Genomic DNA, 19,052 nt, shown 5'->3' on the forward strand with positions numbered 1-19,052 from the left:
GGATATAGCTCAGCTGGTAGAGTGTATAAGGTGTATATATGTATAAGGTGCTGGGTTCAATCCCCAGCACTAAACACACACACACACACACACACACACACACACACACACACACAGGAGTTCCTATTACTTGCTTTTATTCCCTCTGTATGGGTCACACTTTCCTATTCATTTACATGTCTTCTTTTTTTGTTTTGTTATTTTTCTTGTTGAAAAATAGGTATTTCAGACAACACATTGTAGGAATTGATATTAATATGCCCCAGTGGTTGTCAATGTTGTTGTTTGTTTGGTTACTTGTTTGTTTAAACTTGTGGTGCCATTTGCTTGTTTACTCAAGCAAGCAATAAAGAATAAAGCTCAACATGGACTACTTGGATCACTCAAACTCTGCACATTCTAAAGAAAAGTCTGGCCTGTGACTGTCTCCTGAAAAATCTCCTCTGAGCCCTCAAATATTCTGTGTGAGAAGAGTGGTTTTTGTATGCCAGTGGTTTTTGTATATCAGTTTGACCTCTGTGGACTAGAGTCTGAATAGCTAAGGTCATTCATGCAGGTACTCTTACCTGTGTGACTGACTCCAATAAATTCCTGGGCACCAAGGCTCAGGTGAACTTCCTTGGTTACAACACTTCACATGTGCTATTATTTGCTTGTACATCATTGCTGGAGAATTAAGTACTGTGTGCAGTATTTAATTTACTGGAGTCAGTCACACAGGTAAGAGTACCTGCCTGAATGATCTTAGCTATTGGTCTTCTTCCAGCTTCTCCACTGGGAAAAGACACCTGGAAGCTTGGACCTGGTCTCTCCTGGACTCCACTTAATGTATCTTTTCCCTTTGATGATTTAAATCCATATATTTTCACTGTCATAAACCTTAACCGTAAATATAACAGCTTTTCTGAGACTTGTGAGTCCAGTGAATTATTTAGCTTGATGGTGGTCTTGGTGCCCCCAACTCATGAATTCGCTAGTTTCCTCATAATTTTCTCACCACAGTTTTTGGCAATATACCCATAAGTATGGTGATCTTCACTTTCTGTTCCAAACAAAAAAAGCTGCAAGGTCCCCATGGCCTGCCTTTCTCCCTGGGAAGAATCTCTGTGCTTCAGGTTCATCCCTCCCTCCATGGAATGAGTGTGTGCTGTCCATTCTGCATGCCAAAGCATGGACCCCAGGACCTCTGTGTCTATCAACTTCTAAGAGCAGCAACTTCTTTTGTCTTTGGCTGTTCCAGGTGTTGCTGGTACAGTCCTCCCTTCTGCAGCAGGAGTGAGACACAGTGAAAGGGTAGAATTTGTGAGCAGTACCCTTTTAACCTGTGCCACTGCAGATTCCTAAGCACCCAGAACAGGGCTTATAGTTTCAACACTAGTGCAGCTTATAGCTTATGTAGAGATCCTTAGTTATAGCATGAAATTGCAGGTCACATTACATAGATAGATAGATAGATAGATAGATAGATAGATAGATATAGATAGATAGATATAAACTTGTTATATTATTTAGCTGAGTAGTATATAGGTAGTCTGTGACTTATAATGGTTCTACTTACAATTTGTCAACTTTATGATGGTGCAAAAATGATACATGTCCAGTAGATAGTGCACTTCCAATTTCTAATTTTGATCTTTTCCCAGACTAGTGATATACCATCCAACCTCTCTCACAATGACTGGACAGTGGCAGAGGCAGGTAGCTGTAGCTCCCGGTCAGCCCAGTGATCACAGGAAAAACAACTGACACTCTACACGTGCTGTATTGCTAAGCTAGGTTAGGTGCATTCAATGCATGTTCAACTTACAATGAGTTTATAAGTCCATAACTTCATCATAAGTGAACATCTGATTTGGAACATTTTTTCATGTCACTCAACATTTTACAACATGATTTTATTAAACAATTTTTGTGGTTTCATCCTTCCAGTACCCTATGAGGTGATAGGACAGAGAACATTCCATTTGAGAGATGAGAGGCCTGAGACCTCTATCCTTCAGGGTAAGTGACCAGCCCAGAATCACATAGCTAGGAACTGGAAAGGCAAGAATTGGAATGTAGGTGTCCTAACACCTGTCATCTCTGTCTGTCTTTGATGGCTAACTAAGCTCACTCTTTTATTCCTCTGGCCAATGTCCTCCATCCAGTTCAGCTCCTGGCCCACACCACATGGCCCTACCATTCCTAGACTACTGAGAGGGTTGGGTGGACCTAAGTGAAGATACTGCTCACATACTCCACCCTCTCACCATGTCTCACTCCTGCTGTAGAAAGGTGCCATCAACCCCTGGGATAGCCAATGACAAAAGAAGTTGCTGCTATTAGAAGTTGACAGACACAGGCCATGTACCAGGGCCATGACTAGGTGACACACTAGAGTAGCAGACCTGGGGAGCAGGGATATGCATTTTTCTAACATGTCACTGTGAAATAGGTGGTTTGAGACTGGTCTTGGCACTTTGTAGAGTCACATGTAACTGACAGCTGGAAAGGAAGGGAGAGACTCCTTCTTTAATCCTGACCGCGGTGCTTATAAAATCTGAATGACAGCCATGAAGCAGGCAGGACATTCCAGATGAGATGACTGAGATCGGCTGTGGTGTGCTCAGAGGGGCACATCTCCTTAATAGTAGAAGGTGAGACTGGAGCTTCTCATGCTCAGCCCTGCTCTGTCCACTACCTGTTATTCTGAATTTGCTGCCACCACCAATTCATCACTTGCTACATGCCCATTAACATCAGATTTTCCACTGTTGTGTGAGATTCCCTTTAGCAGTCCCCAGATTAGGCCTTGGGATAGGTGTGGGGGAGCCCAAGAGTCCCTTTGGTGCAATATGAAGGTATCTCAGTGTGAATGGCCTCTGGAATCCAAAGGCCAAACACACATGGCTTTGGTGCCCTAACATGGCCTTGGTGAATCACACTGGTGACCCTGACCCCAAGCCACTAGAACAAAGCAATTCTTCCTTAAGACTACCAAAGCTGTCCTGGTGGCAGGTCCATTACAGTCTGCTCGAAGCCTAGGCAGAGTGACAGACCTTTTGACTTTGTTCTCTTGGCTGCCAAACCTTTTCCTGCCAAGCCTGAGCTCTGCTCCTGAGCTCATAGAGGCCATATCTTACGGAGCAGTGTCTTCTGTGCCCACCAGCCTGTGCCTCGGGTATCAACACAACCCGCATTTGACTTCTATGTCCCAACTCTCCACTGCCCGTGGGAAACATCTGTGTCATCTCGGCTTCCAGATGTATCTCTTCCATGGCCAGACTCCCATCTCGTGTTCCTCGCCTGAGGTGACCACTGCTTCCAACACACATCCTACTGATCCCCTGCCTTCAGGCATGTTGTTCTCATTCTCTCTTCTAGGTTCATCCTTCAGGAGCCCATGAGGGTACTGCCTCATCCAACTTGGAAGTTCTATAGGCAAACTGCACCACTGACATGGTGCTCCTTAAACTGCTGCATATGGTCTGCTAACTGTCCATCTCCCTGGCCCCCTGAGTCTCCCTTCTTCCCTCTGTTGGAGTTGAGTCTCTCCTCTCCTAGACTCCCAAGTCTGACCATTGCTTGGTTGTACTCCTGACTGCACAGAGGAGGTTGTTGCTGCTGCTGAGGCCCACCTGTCTCTACCATGAGTTCATACGCTTTCCAGAGGGCTCAGGCTCCCTAGCTCCTCTGGGTATCTAGCCCAGCACAAGGCTTGCCACGTACAGAATGGGTGCTTGACAAACCCATAAGAAAATAAAAGTTGTGAAGTTGGAAGGATTTTTCTCTTCCATTATGAAAATAATACCTGTAACAACAGCATAGCTATGGATAAAGTGCTTGACATATGTCCCGTGCCTTTTAGACATGATATATTCCTAAAATGAGGCAAGTCTGATGGCTTTCACTTTGCAGATAAGGAAACTGAAGCTCAGAACAGCTAAGCCACTTGTCCAAACTGCTAGGTGATGGCGTCTGAATTCAGACCAGGGCTTCCTGCCTCCCAATTTCAGCGTAAACACATATTAACTCTGATGTCCCATTTGAGCCTTATAGAAGCCCCAGGACAGGCAGAGCAAGTCACAGCACTCCTGCATTTCCCATTAGGTGTCTGCAGAAGCCCTGAGAAGGTTAGAGAGCTGCTCTAGCTCAGGGAAAAGTAAGGAATGACATCCACCAGAAGATTGCAGTCCCCATGTGCAGTTCTGGGGATACTACCTTGCTTCTTTGTGTGACCCATAACGTGCTGAGCTCTGACCTGCTGCTTTGCATTCACCCTAAAGGTTCCCAGCCTTCTCTTGAGCATTCAAGAATTCATCTTGCATCCTCTTAAGCTAGAGTTAGCATGGAACAGCCTCACCCAGGTCAAGCAGCATGCCACAGGGCCTAATAGGACAAGCCAGGGAGAGGGTTGCTGCTTTCTGTAGAACAGCAAAGGAGACACTCCCCAGTCTGAAGAAACCATGCTTGGCTTTGGTGGAGAGTATTTTCTTATGCACACTATTTCTTAGCCAGGAGAAGGAGAAGTGTGGGCTCCTTTTTCTGAGAAATCTGAGCAGTCTGAAAATGATCCTGCACCCTTTACTGATCAAACAAGATCTGGCCCAGGAACCAGCACAGGCTCCTTCCCAATAGCTGGGCCCCACCCCAGCAGGCATAATGCTTGTCACCAGCTACAGATGCATTCTGATTAGTATCCTCTTTGCCATGCATTTCCAGGTCACAGTCCTCCCCATCCCCCATGCCACCAGGGCAGAAAAGGCACGTGCTGTTCTCTAGACACAGAGAAATCAGTCTGTCCCAGAGCCAGGAGTCCTTCTCCATGTGCAAACAAACACTTCTGCAACTCATACCCCATGTGCCCATCCCACAGCCTGGGGAAAGGGCAGGGGAGGCACACAGCTGGGAGGTGCCTCCTGCTGTGCAGCAGAACAGACCTATGCAGAGGAAGCTCATGGACTGATAATATGGAAACCAGGATGCCCTACAGGACCTGAAACCCATCTGGCTCTGCACAGAGGCAGAAGCCTCTTTCTCTAAGCATGCATGCCCTACACAGGCACATGTATGACAGAGGACTGGGAGAGCCCCCGACATCCGAAGGAGTTTCACCAGAAAGCCCAGACTGGGAGAGAAGACTTGATACTGATTGGTTCCATTACTTCCTACATGGCTCTGCTCACCTCTCGTGAATTTCAGTCCTCTTGTCTACAGAGTAAGGCCTCCGTTATAAGGGTGCTTTGACAATAATGTCACGAGATGAAGACACCTCCCTGCCTGCTCTCTGTACCCTGTAATCCATCATGATCCTACTTACAACTGGATCTGGTGCATCACCCAGTGGGGAGCCCAGGTGTCCTTCTGCAGAGAGATATTGGGTAAATTTGGAGGGATGTGGAGTTGGGAATTTGAGAAACAACCATTTGTATGATGATTGCAGACCATGAACCAACTGGGAGGGTCCCAGCACTTGGATTATAGAAGGGACAAGAGTAGAGTAGTCTCCCAGAGAAAGGCAGTGACCTTCAGATGTCCACCCAGCTACAGATACAGAGCAGCTCTTTGTCATCTGAGGGGTCCTGAGAGGTGACCCACTGCATGAAGAGTGCCAGGGACAAAGCAGACAAACACTAGCCAGATGGCTCCCTCCCTCCGTGAGACATACAAATAAGCCTAATATCACATTCTAAGAAAATGTGATACAGTGATTTGGGGCCAGAATGGGGGTTCTCTATGAGAATACTTAGGGAATCAGATCCTTTCTTTCTGGGGTGCTCCTCCAGCTATCCCTGCAAGTTACCTGAGGATGTCCTGGAATGGTAAGCTGTTTCAAGAATGCCCAACAGGCTAGACTGGCTTGGCCTGGCAGTAAAAGAGCCTCCTGGGTGGGATCCAGGACTGGGGCATCCCCAGGATGTCACACACTGTGTTTTCCAACCATGTGTGCCATTTGAGACTATCTTGTTTCCTGGATATAAAGTTAATGATGGCTTTTGAGGGGCAAAAATAAATCACCTTGTTAAATGTATATGTCAATTATAAATCCACCTTGATTTCAAGAGCATTAAACTAATTTTTAAAAAGTGTCTTAGATTCCAGGATGTCCCTGGCTGGAGTCCCAGGGGCACCAAAATGATCGGCCAGCACACTGCCAGCTCTCTTTCATGGCTGAGAAAGAGAAACAATCATTCCTGGTGCTAGTTCTTACGAGCAGGGGGACTCAACCGTTGTCCACAGGCTGCATGGTCCTCCAAAATCATAGGCAGAAGGCACATGCCACAAATGTGGGGCACATTTTCAACATAAAGGTTCAGAGCCTTCGCTGAATTATCAGAAGGCCACTGAACTTTTATACCTAGAAGAGTTCAGGCTACCTATTCAGAGGCACCTGTAGATCTGTGTCTTGGTCTCAACTGCACGATGCCTAGAGTCAAACAGGACTCTGAACATTCTGTGTGCTGGAATGAATAAACGGAACTTTTGGGTTCAAGTCAGTATCCTGGGGCTGAGTACAAGATGTTTTGGACTGGACCCAGGCCCTAGGAGTTGCTGTCCTCCAGTTACTATGAGAACTTAAGATGAGAATAAGCTCCTCGTACTCACATCTGAGCAGACAAACAAGCACATTATTCAGGCCACAAAGGACCCAAGGCTCCTGTGTTTCCTGCTCTGAGCTAAGGTCACTCACTGCCTGACCACTCACAACGTTAGCCTCAATTCCTTCCAAAGGCCTTCTAAAGAAAAATGTTTGCCTTCCCCTGGGGAGTAGCTCAGTGTCAGAGCTCTTCCCTAGCCTGTTCAAGGCCCCCATTTTATATATAAATATCTATTGTATCTATCTATAACTAAATATATATAGTTATAGATAGATACAATATCTTTATTTTTATTTATTTATTTTCATGTGGTGCTGGGGATCGAACCCAGAGTCTCATGCGTGCGAGGCAAGTGTTCTCCCACTGAGCTAAACCCCAGCCCAAGGCCCTGTTTTCAATCCCCAGCATTGCAAAAAAATAAAAAGATGCCTGATTATAGAATTATTCCTCCTTCCCGAGGAGCAATCCAGAGCAAAGCCCTTTAAGTCCTCCTTTGCCAGACCCAAATCCTGTCAAAGTCCTTTCTCACTACCCCTCTGAGCTGTCTGTAATTTGCCTCTTATGCATCTCCTGATGGCACAAGTCACCACCCCAGAAGGCTGATTCCTGCTGGTCACTGAGAGGCGGAACCGGCCTAGGGAGGCAGAGAAGGAGGATGGACTCAAGTTGTACAGCCACATGAGGCAGGGAAGCAGGGCCTTATCCTGTCTTGCCTAGGCACTGGCAGCTTCCAGGAGCCCAACATCTGAGATGAGTTGACCTGCAGGAACAGAGGTCTCAGGAAACCATCACCCAGGCTGCCAAAGTGCCCAGGCCCCACAGCCCTCACACGTCAGCCAGAAATGACACACATTGGTGATGCACAGACATGCCTGTTTGTTGTTGTTTTTTAAATATTTTTTAGTTGTCAATGGACCTTTATTTTATTTATTTCTATGCAGTGCTGAGAATCGAACCCAGTGCCTCACACATGCTAGGCAAGGAAGCCAGAACTGTCTCTTCTTGGTTGGAGATGGAGTCTCCATTTTGCTGCCATCTGCTGCCCCCTGATCATCCTGGTTCCTGTACACATGGCACTCAAGGAGGGAGTAAAGAGAGTGAGGGGCCTGATTTGGGAGTAGGAGGGGCTCTCTGAGAGGATCTGGCCCAGGGATGTCAGGCCAGGTCTTTCAGGGACACAGCCACCTCCCTGGATAGAGATGAGCTGGCTTGATGAAGACAATAAATTGTACACAGAGAAAGCACAACATAATGGCTTTGACATGTGTATACACCAAGAAATTATCACAGTCATCAAGACAATCAATTTCTGCCACCTCTTGTCCTTACCCTCCTGTCCCTACCTGCCCTTATGTCACTACAGGTTTGCATGGATGGTCTAGAACTTTTGATTGCACCGCATAATCAAATCGCTTGTCTCTTCTTCTCACTTGGCCTGGCTCCCTGGAGATCCACCCAGGTCAGCAAGCATGACTGTGTTCATTCCTTCCTGTCACTGAGCAGACATGAATGCAACACCCTCTGAGCTGTTTCCAGGGTTTTTTTTTTTCACAATATTTAATATCCACGATGAGGAAAATCCCAGCCCCACAGGACCCACTGGTTTCACAACCCACAAGACCCACTTCCCCCACCAACTACGCTTTGGGTCTCTGGGATGTCGTGCCCGTCAAAGCAGGACTGTGGAAAACACTTCTGTAGTTATGCCAAGGTGGGTGGCACCTCACTGGCCAAGCTCCAACTCTGCTGATTGTAGACAAAACATTTGTTTTGGGGAAGAAGAAAAAAAACAGAGATGGGGTGAGAGAGTGTTCGGAGACAGCTCATGTTGCTGGGTGCTCTCCCGGTGCACTGCATACTGTCTGTCATGGTTTGGATTTAGGTGTCCCTCGGAAATTCTGGTGTTAATGCAGGGATGTTTGAAAGTGAAATGACTGGACTGTGAACGTGGTGACCTAATAAGTCCACGCTAGTCTGAATGGAGCAATTGGGAGATAACTGTAGGAGGAGAGGTGTGGCTGGAGGATGTGGGCCACTGCCGGTATGCCCTGAAAGGGTTTATCTTCCCTTCCCTTTCTCCCTCTCTGCTTCTTGGCTGTCACGAGGTGAGCAGCACTCCTCCACCATGCCTTTCCACCAAGATCTGCCTATTTAGGGGCCTAGAGCAAGGGACTTGACCTGCCACAGACTAACCTCTGAAATCATGAGCCCCAATTTTTTCTCCTCTAAGTTGCTATATATGATATTTTGGTCACAGTAATGAAAAAGGGGATTAACACAATTTTTCTTGGTTTTATTATCTCATTTAACATTCATATGCCCCTGAGTGTGGAGGGGTTAAATGAAGAAACCGCAGAGTACAGAGCTCTATGGGACAGCAGAGCTTCGAGGTGGCTGTCACCAATACAAAGAGACCTAGGGAGGGCAGCTTCCAGACCCAAGCCTTGTTCCAAATAACTACTTCTCAAGTTCAGGAAAGCTTTACTTCATGGCCACAAGCTGTGGAAGTCAGTCTATTTGGTACAAACAGGGCTGATGCCCAAGGTATTTCAAGCTGGTGCCAGGGGAACAGTGACTATAGGGGGTTGTTGCATCCAGCCACCCAGATTTGTGTCCAAGGGCCAAGAAACAAGTGTTCCTTTTATCCCATATCCCTTTTATAATTGTTCACTTTATACCATTTCTTGTTTATTCCAGTTGTTTTACTATATGGCTGGTTTTAAAATTACATAATCTACACACAAAAGCAAAAAAAAAGTCTATATATATGAGTTCTGAATTAATAATAAAATGAACACCCATGAATCTACCTCCCAAAGTTAAGTATGGCTAAGTTCTGAATTAGTACACTAATTGGTTATTAAGCACCAGAGAAACAGTTTTCCTCCTGGGGTGGGATTTTCCTGCAATGGGGTTTGATACAGCTAGCTCTGGTGTCACTGTTTATACCACATCACATGTGAGAGTAAAATGGAAAAGTGAGGAACTTGGGGAAAATGGGAATCAGAAGGTGCAGTTATGGAGTCTTCTGAAAATAGTAAGTAGAAATATCAGTAACTAGACTCTTAATAATGGGACACTTAAATGCGGATATGATACACTTAATTTAATTGGCTGAGAGACAATTCTAAATCAGAGCTCTCCTGTGACCAAAGGTGGCAAGCCTCAAAGATGACATTAAGAAGGGGCCAAAAGAGGGAAGGAGGCATCAGGGGAGCTTTCCTGGAGGAGGTTTACCTGTGTCCTGAAGAAGAAACAGGGCCAGGAAACCAGGGGACTGGTACAGTACAGAGGCACCCGGCATAATCTGTGAGTGTGGGTGGGAGAACTATCCCCCATGATCTGTGACACACAAATTACCACAAGGTCTCTCAGAGCCTCACAGGGAGCATCACCCCATCCCTAGAGGCCTGGAACCACTACCCCAGGAAGATCCAGGAGCCAGGCATACAACCAGAATGGGCAGCATCATGAAAACCTCACAAACTTAGAACTGGCAGAAAGGGAAAGAAAATGTCTATTTCAGAGTTGAAAAAGTCACTAAGAGTTCCTAAAAGACAGAGCACTTCTGAGCCAGGGAGGTAGTTTTACACAGCAGGAGAAACCGACATAACACTTGGAGCCAGCAACTCCTAGAGGAGACCAGGAGCAAATTCAGGGGGTTCCAGGATCTCCCAGGACCACAAACAGGAGCTGGTTGGCCCACAAAGAGTAGCTGAGTCTGCAGCCAGCAGCAGGGACTATTGAAGTCACAGGGTTACAGCCAAGGGGAGATCAGCAGCAGCACAGAGCTCAGCCCAACCTTGCAAAGATTTCAGGAATCTTTAGAATTATCAATCCCAAGTGGCTGGTCAGGTGCTCTGCATTAAGGGGCCCCTCAAGGATCTGGCCTGGCATTCACAGGCTCAGGGCACATTTCCCAGAGTCAAACCCTGGCCCTATCTTTACAGAGCTCACAGCCTAGAGGGAGAAAATGGCCTTCCGAGATGGGAGTCAGCCTAGCTCACAGGTGGTGTCTGAGTAAAGTACACTGAATGGACAGACAATGTGGCCAGGTCAGGGAAGACCTCAAGTTGGCAGAAGAAGCAGAGGGTGGGTCTGCCACCAAAACACATTGGTGCTGTGCCCAAGACTGGAGACCTGTGATAGGCAGGGTGGAGGAAGCCCTGGAGCCTCTGAGCAGCAAGATGGCCAAGGAGGGCAGGGTCCAGGTTGGCAGAAGATGAGGCCCTGAGCAGTGCAGAGCCCTTGACAAGGAGCTGGGTCCTGTGCCCTGTTACCCAGGGAGTCCAGCCTCTGTAGGATTTCAGCACATAGTCTCTCCAAAATTCAGGATCTTTGTGGCCTTGGGTCTCTGTGTCAATCTTCACCCAGAGGTGTTCAAACATGTAGGTGGTCCCTTGGCAAATGACCCAGGACCCTGGGGTTTAGACCCCCTTCCCTGCCCCCAGGCCAAGAGGCAGAGTGAATCCTGGAGGGATTTTTCATTCATTGCATGCTGTGCGTGGCCATTTGCTGCTCTGCTGTCCAGCATCTGAAGAGTTGTCCCAAATAGGGGAAGAGGGGACCCCAAAACTGAGAATCTGGGCCTCACCCATCTTGGATATAGAAAGGAGAAAAATATCCTGTTGCTCTATCCTCTGGCAGCTCAACCAAGCCCCAGCCAGGACTAGGGTTAAAGAGGGATCAGGGAGTGTTGTTAGGAAGGGCGGGGGAGCCCCATGCCCCCACAGAGACCTCTGGAGAAACAGGTTCAACACTGCTTCACCCCTCTTAACCTCTGCCAAGTTGGGGGCCCATAAGCTCCCCCAAACCCTGCCAAGACAGTTAATTTTTTCCATTTAACTGGAGCCCATTTCTGTCTTTTGCAACCAAGATCCTTCACTAGTGAAGAAACTGGTACCAAGATGATTACAGATAACAAGTTCACAGAAAAGGGTGGTTGCAAGGCTGGGGTTGGTTATGTCACCTGGTTGAAGCCAAAGGCAGTGAAAATATATTGAATGTTGAAAAATGGAACTCTGACATCTCACTGCATGCATGGCAAGTCTCTAATTAAATCATCAACCATGGCCAAGTGCATACTAGATGCTTTAAAGGACAAATGACTCTTGCTACAAAACCCAAATGAAAGTCATGAGGAATTCATGGGCCATGGGGCAAGATCATTGCTTCTAAGTGCCCCTGGTCAGTGAAAGAGAAAAAATAACACTCAGTCCCTGAATACTGGCTCAGAGACTCTCTATGATCACACATAAAGTACCTCTTCTTTCCGCAGCCCCAGGCCTGATAGTACCCCTGAACCAAAAGTAGTCGGAGTTCACCAGACTGGGGACTGGTGAATCTAAGGCCAGGTGGATGGACTGTTAACTGATACCTGAGGAAAAGTCAAGGCATTGTTTGGGAAAGAGTGGGATACCTCACCTTGGGAACCGGGATCTGTTAGAAGATTCACAATCTCACTGAGATCCTCTTTCTGAGAACTTTAAGAGCTTGTTATCATCTCCCTGTATGTCACCCTGTAAAGTGAGGTTGGTTCTCCTTCTGCCCACCCCACCTCCACAGCCTCAGCATGGTTGTGAGAGCCAAATGCAAGTGAAACCATCAGAGAAATGGCTCACACTTCAGAAAATTATGTTGGTGCCAATCCTCGACAAATGGGGTCCTGAAAGGGCCTTCTCAAGGGAAGGACACCTTTCCAGGTCAGGGCAAATGCTGATATGGTGCATCCATCCATTCTAGAGTCAACAGGCAGGATGCATCTGAGCCAATGATCTGCCAGTTAATTAAAACCTCAGCTTGAGAGTGGTTCCATGAAAGGAAACTAAAAGGCCAATGTTTCCTAAAAGGAATCCAAATACCTGGAGTGATACAATGTTGATATAGATTGATAAAAGCAACCTGCTCACCACCCCCTAACTATGTCTCCAGGAGAGCCAAAAAGTTATGCCCAAGGGACTGAGAAATACTTTTGTGAGGAGAATGTCAACATCTTGGAAAACTGCTGCAGATGTCGATTTGTTTCAGCTGATGTGCTGATGGGACACCACCCTTCAGCGGGAATTATTTATACACGTGGGTATGTGGGGTTGGTGTGACAGAGGATGAGAGTCAGTAACCAAATGCCCAGAGGCTAGAGAGCTACCAGAATGTTCTGATACTGGGGTGCTCTGGTATTAGGGAATCACTCATAAAGTCACTAAAAATGATGGAAAATGCCAGTGGAATCCTATTTGATATGAGTAACATTGATAAAAGTATTCTTTTAAAAATTTTAAACTAGTCTTGTAGATAGTCTCTATAATGTCTTAAAATAATGCCTGGCATACAGTAGGTGTTCGATTAATATTTGTTAAATGAATTCCATTGCCTTTGCCCAATTACAAGAATTGACTCAATAGACTCAAAAAGCACCTTGAATGAAGAGGAGGGTGGCACTAGAGTTTGGATCTGGAAATGTTCCCCAAATGCCCACGTGTTAAAAGCATAGTTCCCAGCTTCAATAGGAAGGTGGTGGGAACGTTGGGAGTTGGGGTTAAACAGGAGGTTTTAGGTCACTAGGAGTGTGCTCTTTGTGGAGATTATGGAAACCAGGTCTCCTTCCTCTTTCTCTCTCTTTTATAACCCAGCCAAGAATTAAGCAGCTTTGTTCCACCACGTGCCTCCACCATGATGTGCTGCCTCACTATGGGCCCCAAAGCAATGAGGCCCACCAACCCCAGAGTGAAACTCAGAAATCATGACGCTTCTCTCTTCATAAGTTGATTATCTCAGATATTTTGTTACAGTAATAGAAAGCTAATACAGTTGGCCACTTGCAATGACGTCATAAGCATATACTCTGAATCTTTCTAAGGCTCCTGTATGGAGAAGTACCTAGACCTCTAAGAAATTATTGAACAGTGATTCTGAGCTAACATTAGTTCCTAGAGGCTCAGGTGTCACTAGTTTTCCACCAGGGGTGAAAGCTTACTGGAGATGGTAACATGTCAGATCATAAATGGAGTTATGCCCTGCATCCACTTCATGGTAGCCAACTGAAATTCCAAACTTGCCATAGGGTAATTTTCCCAATTGCTGAGTGTACAGTTAAGAAAGACATGTTCAGTAACTGACAGAAATTCTACCCTGATTCCCTAATCCATGATATGGATACTTCTACGGTAGGAAAGGCAAACTGGAAGTCCTCTTAACACCCTCTCTGCTCCCCAGTAGTGACTCATTAGCAATATTTCATCCATGGTGAAATTGCCACCAACCTAGGAGGGAGCTCTTTGCTGCACTCTATTTAACTTGCCACCTGTCCTAGGTTCAGTTATGGGATTCTCCCAACACTGTGTGACCTCCTGAAATAAAACCTGCTAGGATCCTTGGCACTAGAAAAGCTATTGATTTGGTGAAGACTGCCTGAGTGTGCCTGTGTGTGTTTGTGTATTCATGTGTGTATGTATGTGTGTGTGTGTGTGTGTGTGTGTTTCCTACCTCATATTCAGGGCTCAACCAAAGTAGGTTGCTATCCTCATAACAGGATCCTCAACAAAAACCTTTACTACCTTGCTTCAGCTCACTGATTCTGTACCATCATTTGGCCAGGAGAGACCTTGACCTATCTATTCCAAAGGATCTCATACTGGTCCACTGGTCTATAAGCCTTAAAGGAAAGCAAGTAGCAAGATATCCAAATTTACATAATCAGGGGTACCAGATGTGGGACAAATATGGAATTCAGGTGCCTGGAACACTCTGATTTATCCCCTTGAAAGTGGAAGTTATGCTGGGCTGTGATCACCACACAATGCCAGGTAAGCCTCTGGAGTTTTGAGACACATTTCCTTCTTGAGTGTGATGCTCCGGCCCATTTTCTGGGTGACTCCAAAGGCAGTTTGGTCTGTGTGGGGCCTATGGCAATTGTGAGTTCTTTGTCTGGCCCACTCTTGCTGGGAGGGACTCTCTCACAAGTCTGTCATGCCCTAAGGATCCCAGTGCCTGATCCCACCGCAGATCTGGTCGCTGTGCAGAGTCTGTGGAAGTTCCACCAGAAATCATGCTGGAGGCTCTGTTGTTTGAAACACCTTACCAACACTCTGAGGTCCCCAGGGTGAAGCTGTCATTCTTTGACCCAGCTAGGTGCCCAACATCAGTTGGTCCCTACAAGACCAGATCAGGAGGCCCCAGGAAGTGATTGGAAGAGATGGTTTCCTTCACCTCCCACATGACTAGTATCTGAGGAAGCAGAAGTATGGCCTGCACAAGGTGGCTCTGCAAGATATACCTGCACAGCCAGAAGTGGACTGCTGGGGCACTCAGCTCCTCCCAAAGAAGATCCTCTGAGAGGCACATCTGATCATCCCCTGGGTGTACGTGGAGTGGTTAGGGACATAATATGCAGAAAGACCTTGCAAAACAGGTGTAGAATGTGAGAACTGCATGTCCGTGGGAATGCTTTCCCAGCCCCACCTCAACCCCCACTCCAGGAACTATGCAGTCTAGGGGTGGGCAAGGTGGATATCTAGGGATGTTCAGCAGCCTTTCCAGAGCCACATTCTTTCTGCTCCATGATCTCCAGCAGGGGCATCTGATTCTGCGCCACTGACCCCTCCTCATCTAAAAGTCCTGTTGCCCGCACTGCTGTGAATGAAAAAGAACCCAGTCCTGGGTTCACCTTTTATAAACATATGCATACTGTGTAATAAGATCATCACCTGAAAGGTGTGGAATGATGGGTCACATTTTCAAATACGAAGATAAAGACTGAAGTAGTGTACAGTACATCAGCGACAGAATCAGAATTTCAAGGTGGTCTGTGAGCTTGGAGTCAAAGCTCGGACAAAACCCCACATATCCTGTGATCCCAAGCACAAGTTCCTAGGCCACCTTCCTCTCTGCTCTCTCTACTCTCCCAATATTTGAATACATACAATTATCCCTAGGGGTGAGAGCTGATTCACTAGCTGCCCTACCCTACCAGGCCAGCTGCACGAGGCAGAGGGCAGGACTTCTGCAAATCCAGCCCTGGGTCACCTGGCATCTTGCTGCTTTCCCCAGAGCTCAGGGCCAGAAAACTGTGCAACCTTAAGGCTTCCTCCCCTGGGACCTGTTCTGATGAGATCTAGCAGCGCTCCCCTGCCTGTTCACGTAGCTGGTCCAGCAGTCTGCCCATCCCCACCCTCCCAAGTTGCTCACCTGGAGAGGTGGAGCTTCATACCGTGCAGCTTCATGCCCTGCAGCCCACTGCCCACCTTTAGGTCCCTGGGAGCGCGGGTGAGGTAAAGGCGTCCCAGGCGAATGGTCCCCACCGCCTGGCACGGAGTCACAGGGCACTGGAGTCTAACAGCCCCACTCCCGGGTTTCCATTACCTTTCCACCAATAAGACACTTATTTCTCAAAATGGTGCCCCAACCCCGCCTTTCCCTCGGGTACTTTTAGCCCCAGTAATAATAACAATAGCAACCACTTCCTGGGCACCTCATGGGCCAGGCACCCACCGCCTTTCTGAAGCCGGCGGTCCAGGGTGAGTCGCCCAGGCCGCGAGGGTCTTGAGCGAACCCGGGGAAGAAGGCGCGGGTGGAGGCGGCCCGGGCTCTTGCCCCAGCCGAGGCTCGCCCCGGGCCGCAGTCCAGCCAACTTCCGACGGGATACCTCTCCATACCCAGGTCCTGGTGGCCACACTCCGGCAGGACGCCACCTCGGGACCTACGTTCGGAAAGTTGGGCTGTGGAGAGCCCCGCAGGTCCCTCCCACCTCCGCCGGTGCCCGGCGCACCGCTCGGAGCGCAGCGGCGCGCGCCGGGTGGCTTTCTCCGCGAGCCTTGCCGGACGCCGCAAGCCAGACTGAGGCTCCCGGGACGCGGTTCTCACCTTGAAGAAGCTCCGAAGGAAGTGCACTAAGTTGAGCATGGTGGCCGCAGGGGCGCCTGAACCCACCGCAGCACCCAGAGCCGCGCGGCCGAGCCCCAGCCTGGGGAACACCGCCTCGCGCCCCGCCCCCGCCCCGTGGCCCGCCTCAGACCGCCAGTAAGCCCCGCCTCCCGAACCCAGCCACTGCCAGCACGTGCGAGTCCCCGGGGACGCGGCCGGCGGATAACACAGGAGCTGTCCACCCACAAGGTCCAGGAGTCCGCGGGAAAGTCCCCGCTCCCACTCCCGAAATATGCCCGGACTGAGGACCCAGGAGTGTCTTCTAAGAGAAAGACCAGGTGAATAGGCACTTTGCAGGTCCATACAGAAATGACACACTAGCGTGTGTGCATCTCCACCCTCGGATTCCCTTGGCGTGTCCGCTGCACCTGAGTCCCGTGACTCAGTGTGCCCCTGGTCTCCTGATGGGAGGGGCACCCCACCGCCCCCCCCCTTTTTTTTTTCCTGACAGAGAGCTTTGTTTGTCAAGCTTGAACTTTCAGAGGTCAGTCTGTCCATTTTCATTTACTAGTTGAGAAAATAGAGGACCAAAAAGTTCAGCACCTTGTCAGCATTCATACATCTAGTGTGGGAAATTGGGAACTAGACTACCTGCAAACTAATTCTTGACCCAGAGCACCCTCTTGCCCCTCTCCCTATTTTTCCAGATCTGTTCTGGAACATACCCTGTGAGTGGAAAATTCAGGAACTGCAGAGTAGCTTTCTGCTAGTGGGGGAAAAGGGAAGTCCTGGTTATTAAGTGCTGGATTTAAGGAGATGGGGCCTTCCCAGGACACACACTCTGGATGGTCTGTAGAGCCATACTATTTTTATGAGAAAAAAAAAAAAGCTTTAATTTTAATTTACTTTAACATAAAAATCCTAAATTTAATAATAATACTAATAATGAATCCAGCCTGAATTGTATTCATCTTCATATAAATACAGTCATAAAATATGCCTTTAATTGTTTTATTTTTATGCAGGAAAGGATCAGGACTGCAAAGTGCCAAGGGCTTATCTGCATCTTACATTACTGAATGTAATTACTGAAGGGGATCTGGGGTCCCATGGGAGGTCCCATGGGAGCTGAGCATCTGCCCAGACTGGCTTTGCTTAACCCTGCCCAAACATGCACCCCTCACCCAAGTCAGGTCCCCACTGAAAGCTGTTTTTGGTCAGCAGCACCTGTCTAGGGTTGCCTAGTAGAGTATGTCCCCCCACCCCCCAACAGCCTCTGTTTCTCCATGCCACTCTAAGTCCATGATTTTACTAGAAACACTTCCCTGAGGCACATGACAGTGGGACCAATAGTGTGGGATTTGATTCTGGACTCCTGGCTGGGCTCCATATCTCTTGTACCATTAGTCACCAGCCTTAAACCTACCTTTTTAACAGAGAAGAACGCTGCCTGGTTCAGTCTTTGTAGAGAGCCACTGGGAAATTAAACCTCATAGGTGCCTCACAAGACTTAAGTCCCTCTTCTTGGAAGGTGGAATGTGTTAACCTACTCCAGAAGCAGGAGAAGGGGCCATGTGAGAATTCACAAATCCTCAGCCACAGGTTCCACTGTTATCTGGACTCTTGTATATGACCAGTAAATTGGTTATGTACCACAAGTTCTCAGATTTGAGTGGCATCAGAAACCCCTGGAGGGTATATTAGACCTTTGACTGTCAGGCCACCCAAGTTTTTGGTTCCAGCTGACCTCAGTACTTTGCTCCCAGACCATACTTGCAGAAGCCCTGGCCCAGGGATTGGGGCTTGGGCCAGCCTCACAGTTTAGCTGAGGGGCAGACTCCAAGTAGGAGGATAACCATCCCCAGTAGTTCCAATTCTGTTTACCAAGTACCTACTATGTCCCAATGCAACAACTTTCTTGCCATGACTTTGTCTTTCAACAGTCCTGGGGGAAATGACAACATCAAGTGCTCAAGGGAAAGTAAGTCAAATGTGATTTTAAGTCTAACTTTTCCTTCTGGAGAACACAATTTTAGGATGACTTGAATACATTGTGATATTGCTCTCTCTTTTGCCATTCAAAAATAAAAGGCAGACCTATTAGCTTTGCTGAAGGATTTGTGCAATAGTGTTTCTGGTCAACTGAAACCACTGAGTTTAACTACTATCCCAACTTCATGCCTAGCACATACTGGAATTAAACAGGTTCTGCAGTATGGGAGATGGTTGGAGAGAAGATGATGCAGTAGATGCCAAACAAGCAAGAAAGTTCAAAGCAAACAGCACTCACAGGAGCTCTGAACTTCACTGCATATACTTTTCTGTGTCCAGAGTCCTCAGGCACACATATAGATGGACCCATGCCACCAGCCAGGGTCTGGATCACAAAGCACAGAAACAATCCCTGGCTGACAAGGTGAATATATGTTTGGAAAAATATGGGTAGGTCACAAATCCATAGGCAAATGAAAGGATACTGACTCCAAGGACAGGCAGGAACCAGCCGAGCCAGCAAAAGTGTCTGCCACTGAGAGTCTACCAGAGAACTCCCCCTGGGGAGGCTGAGGATGCTGCTCTGCTCCTAGGCTTTGACCTCCTGCAGCCTCTGCCAGCAAC

General features: G+C 47.7%; 1 protein-coding gene across 1 annotated transcript in view; it reads right to left on the reverse strand.

The window, feature by feature from the left end:
- Nucleotides 1-16,487, reverse strand: part of LOC308630515 (uncharacterized protein) — a gene marked incomplete at its 3' end in the record, with an annotated part of 80,254 nt that extends 63,767 nt beyond the window's left edge. The window contains exon 1 of the mRNA XM_081260617.1: nucleotides 16,437-16,487. Coding sequence (XP_081116743.1) covers nucleotides 16,437-16,475 — 39 coding nt within the window. The 5' untranslated portion in view covers nucleotides 16,476-16,487. The remainder of the gene's footprint in view (nucleotides 1-16,436) is intronic.
- Nucleotides 16,488-19,052: the final 2,565 nt, after the last annotated feature.

Source organism: Spermophilus citellus (assembly GCF_964194105.1).
Source record: "Spermophilus citellus genome assembly, chromosome: 11".
NCBI classification, from domain to species: domain Eukaryota; kingdom Metazoa; phylum Chordata; class Mammalia; order Rodentia; family Sciuridae; genus Spermophilus; species Spermophilus citellus.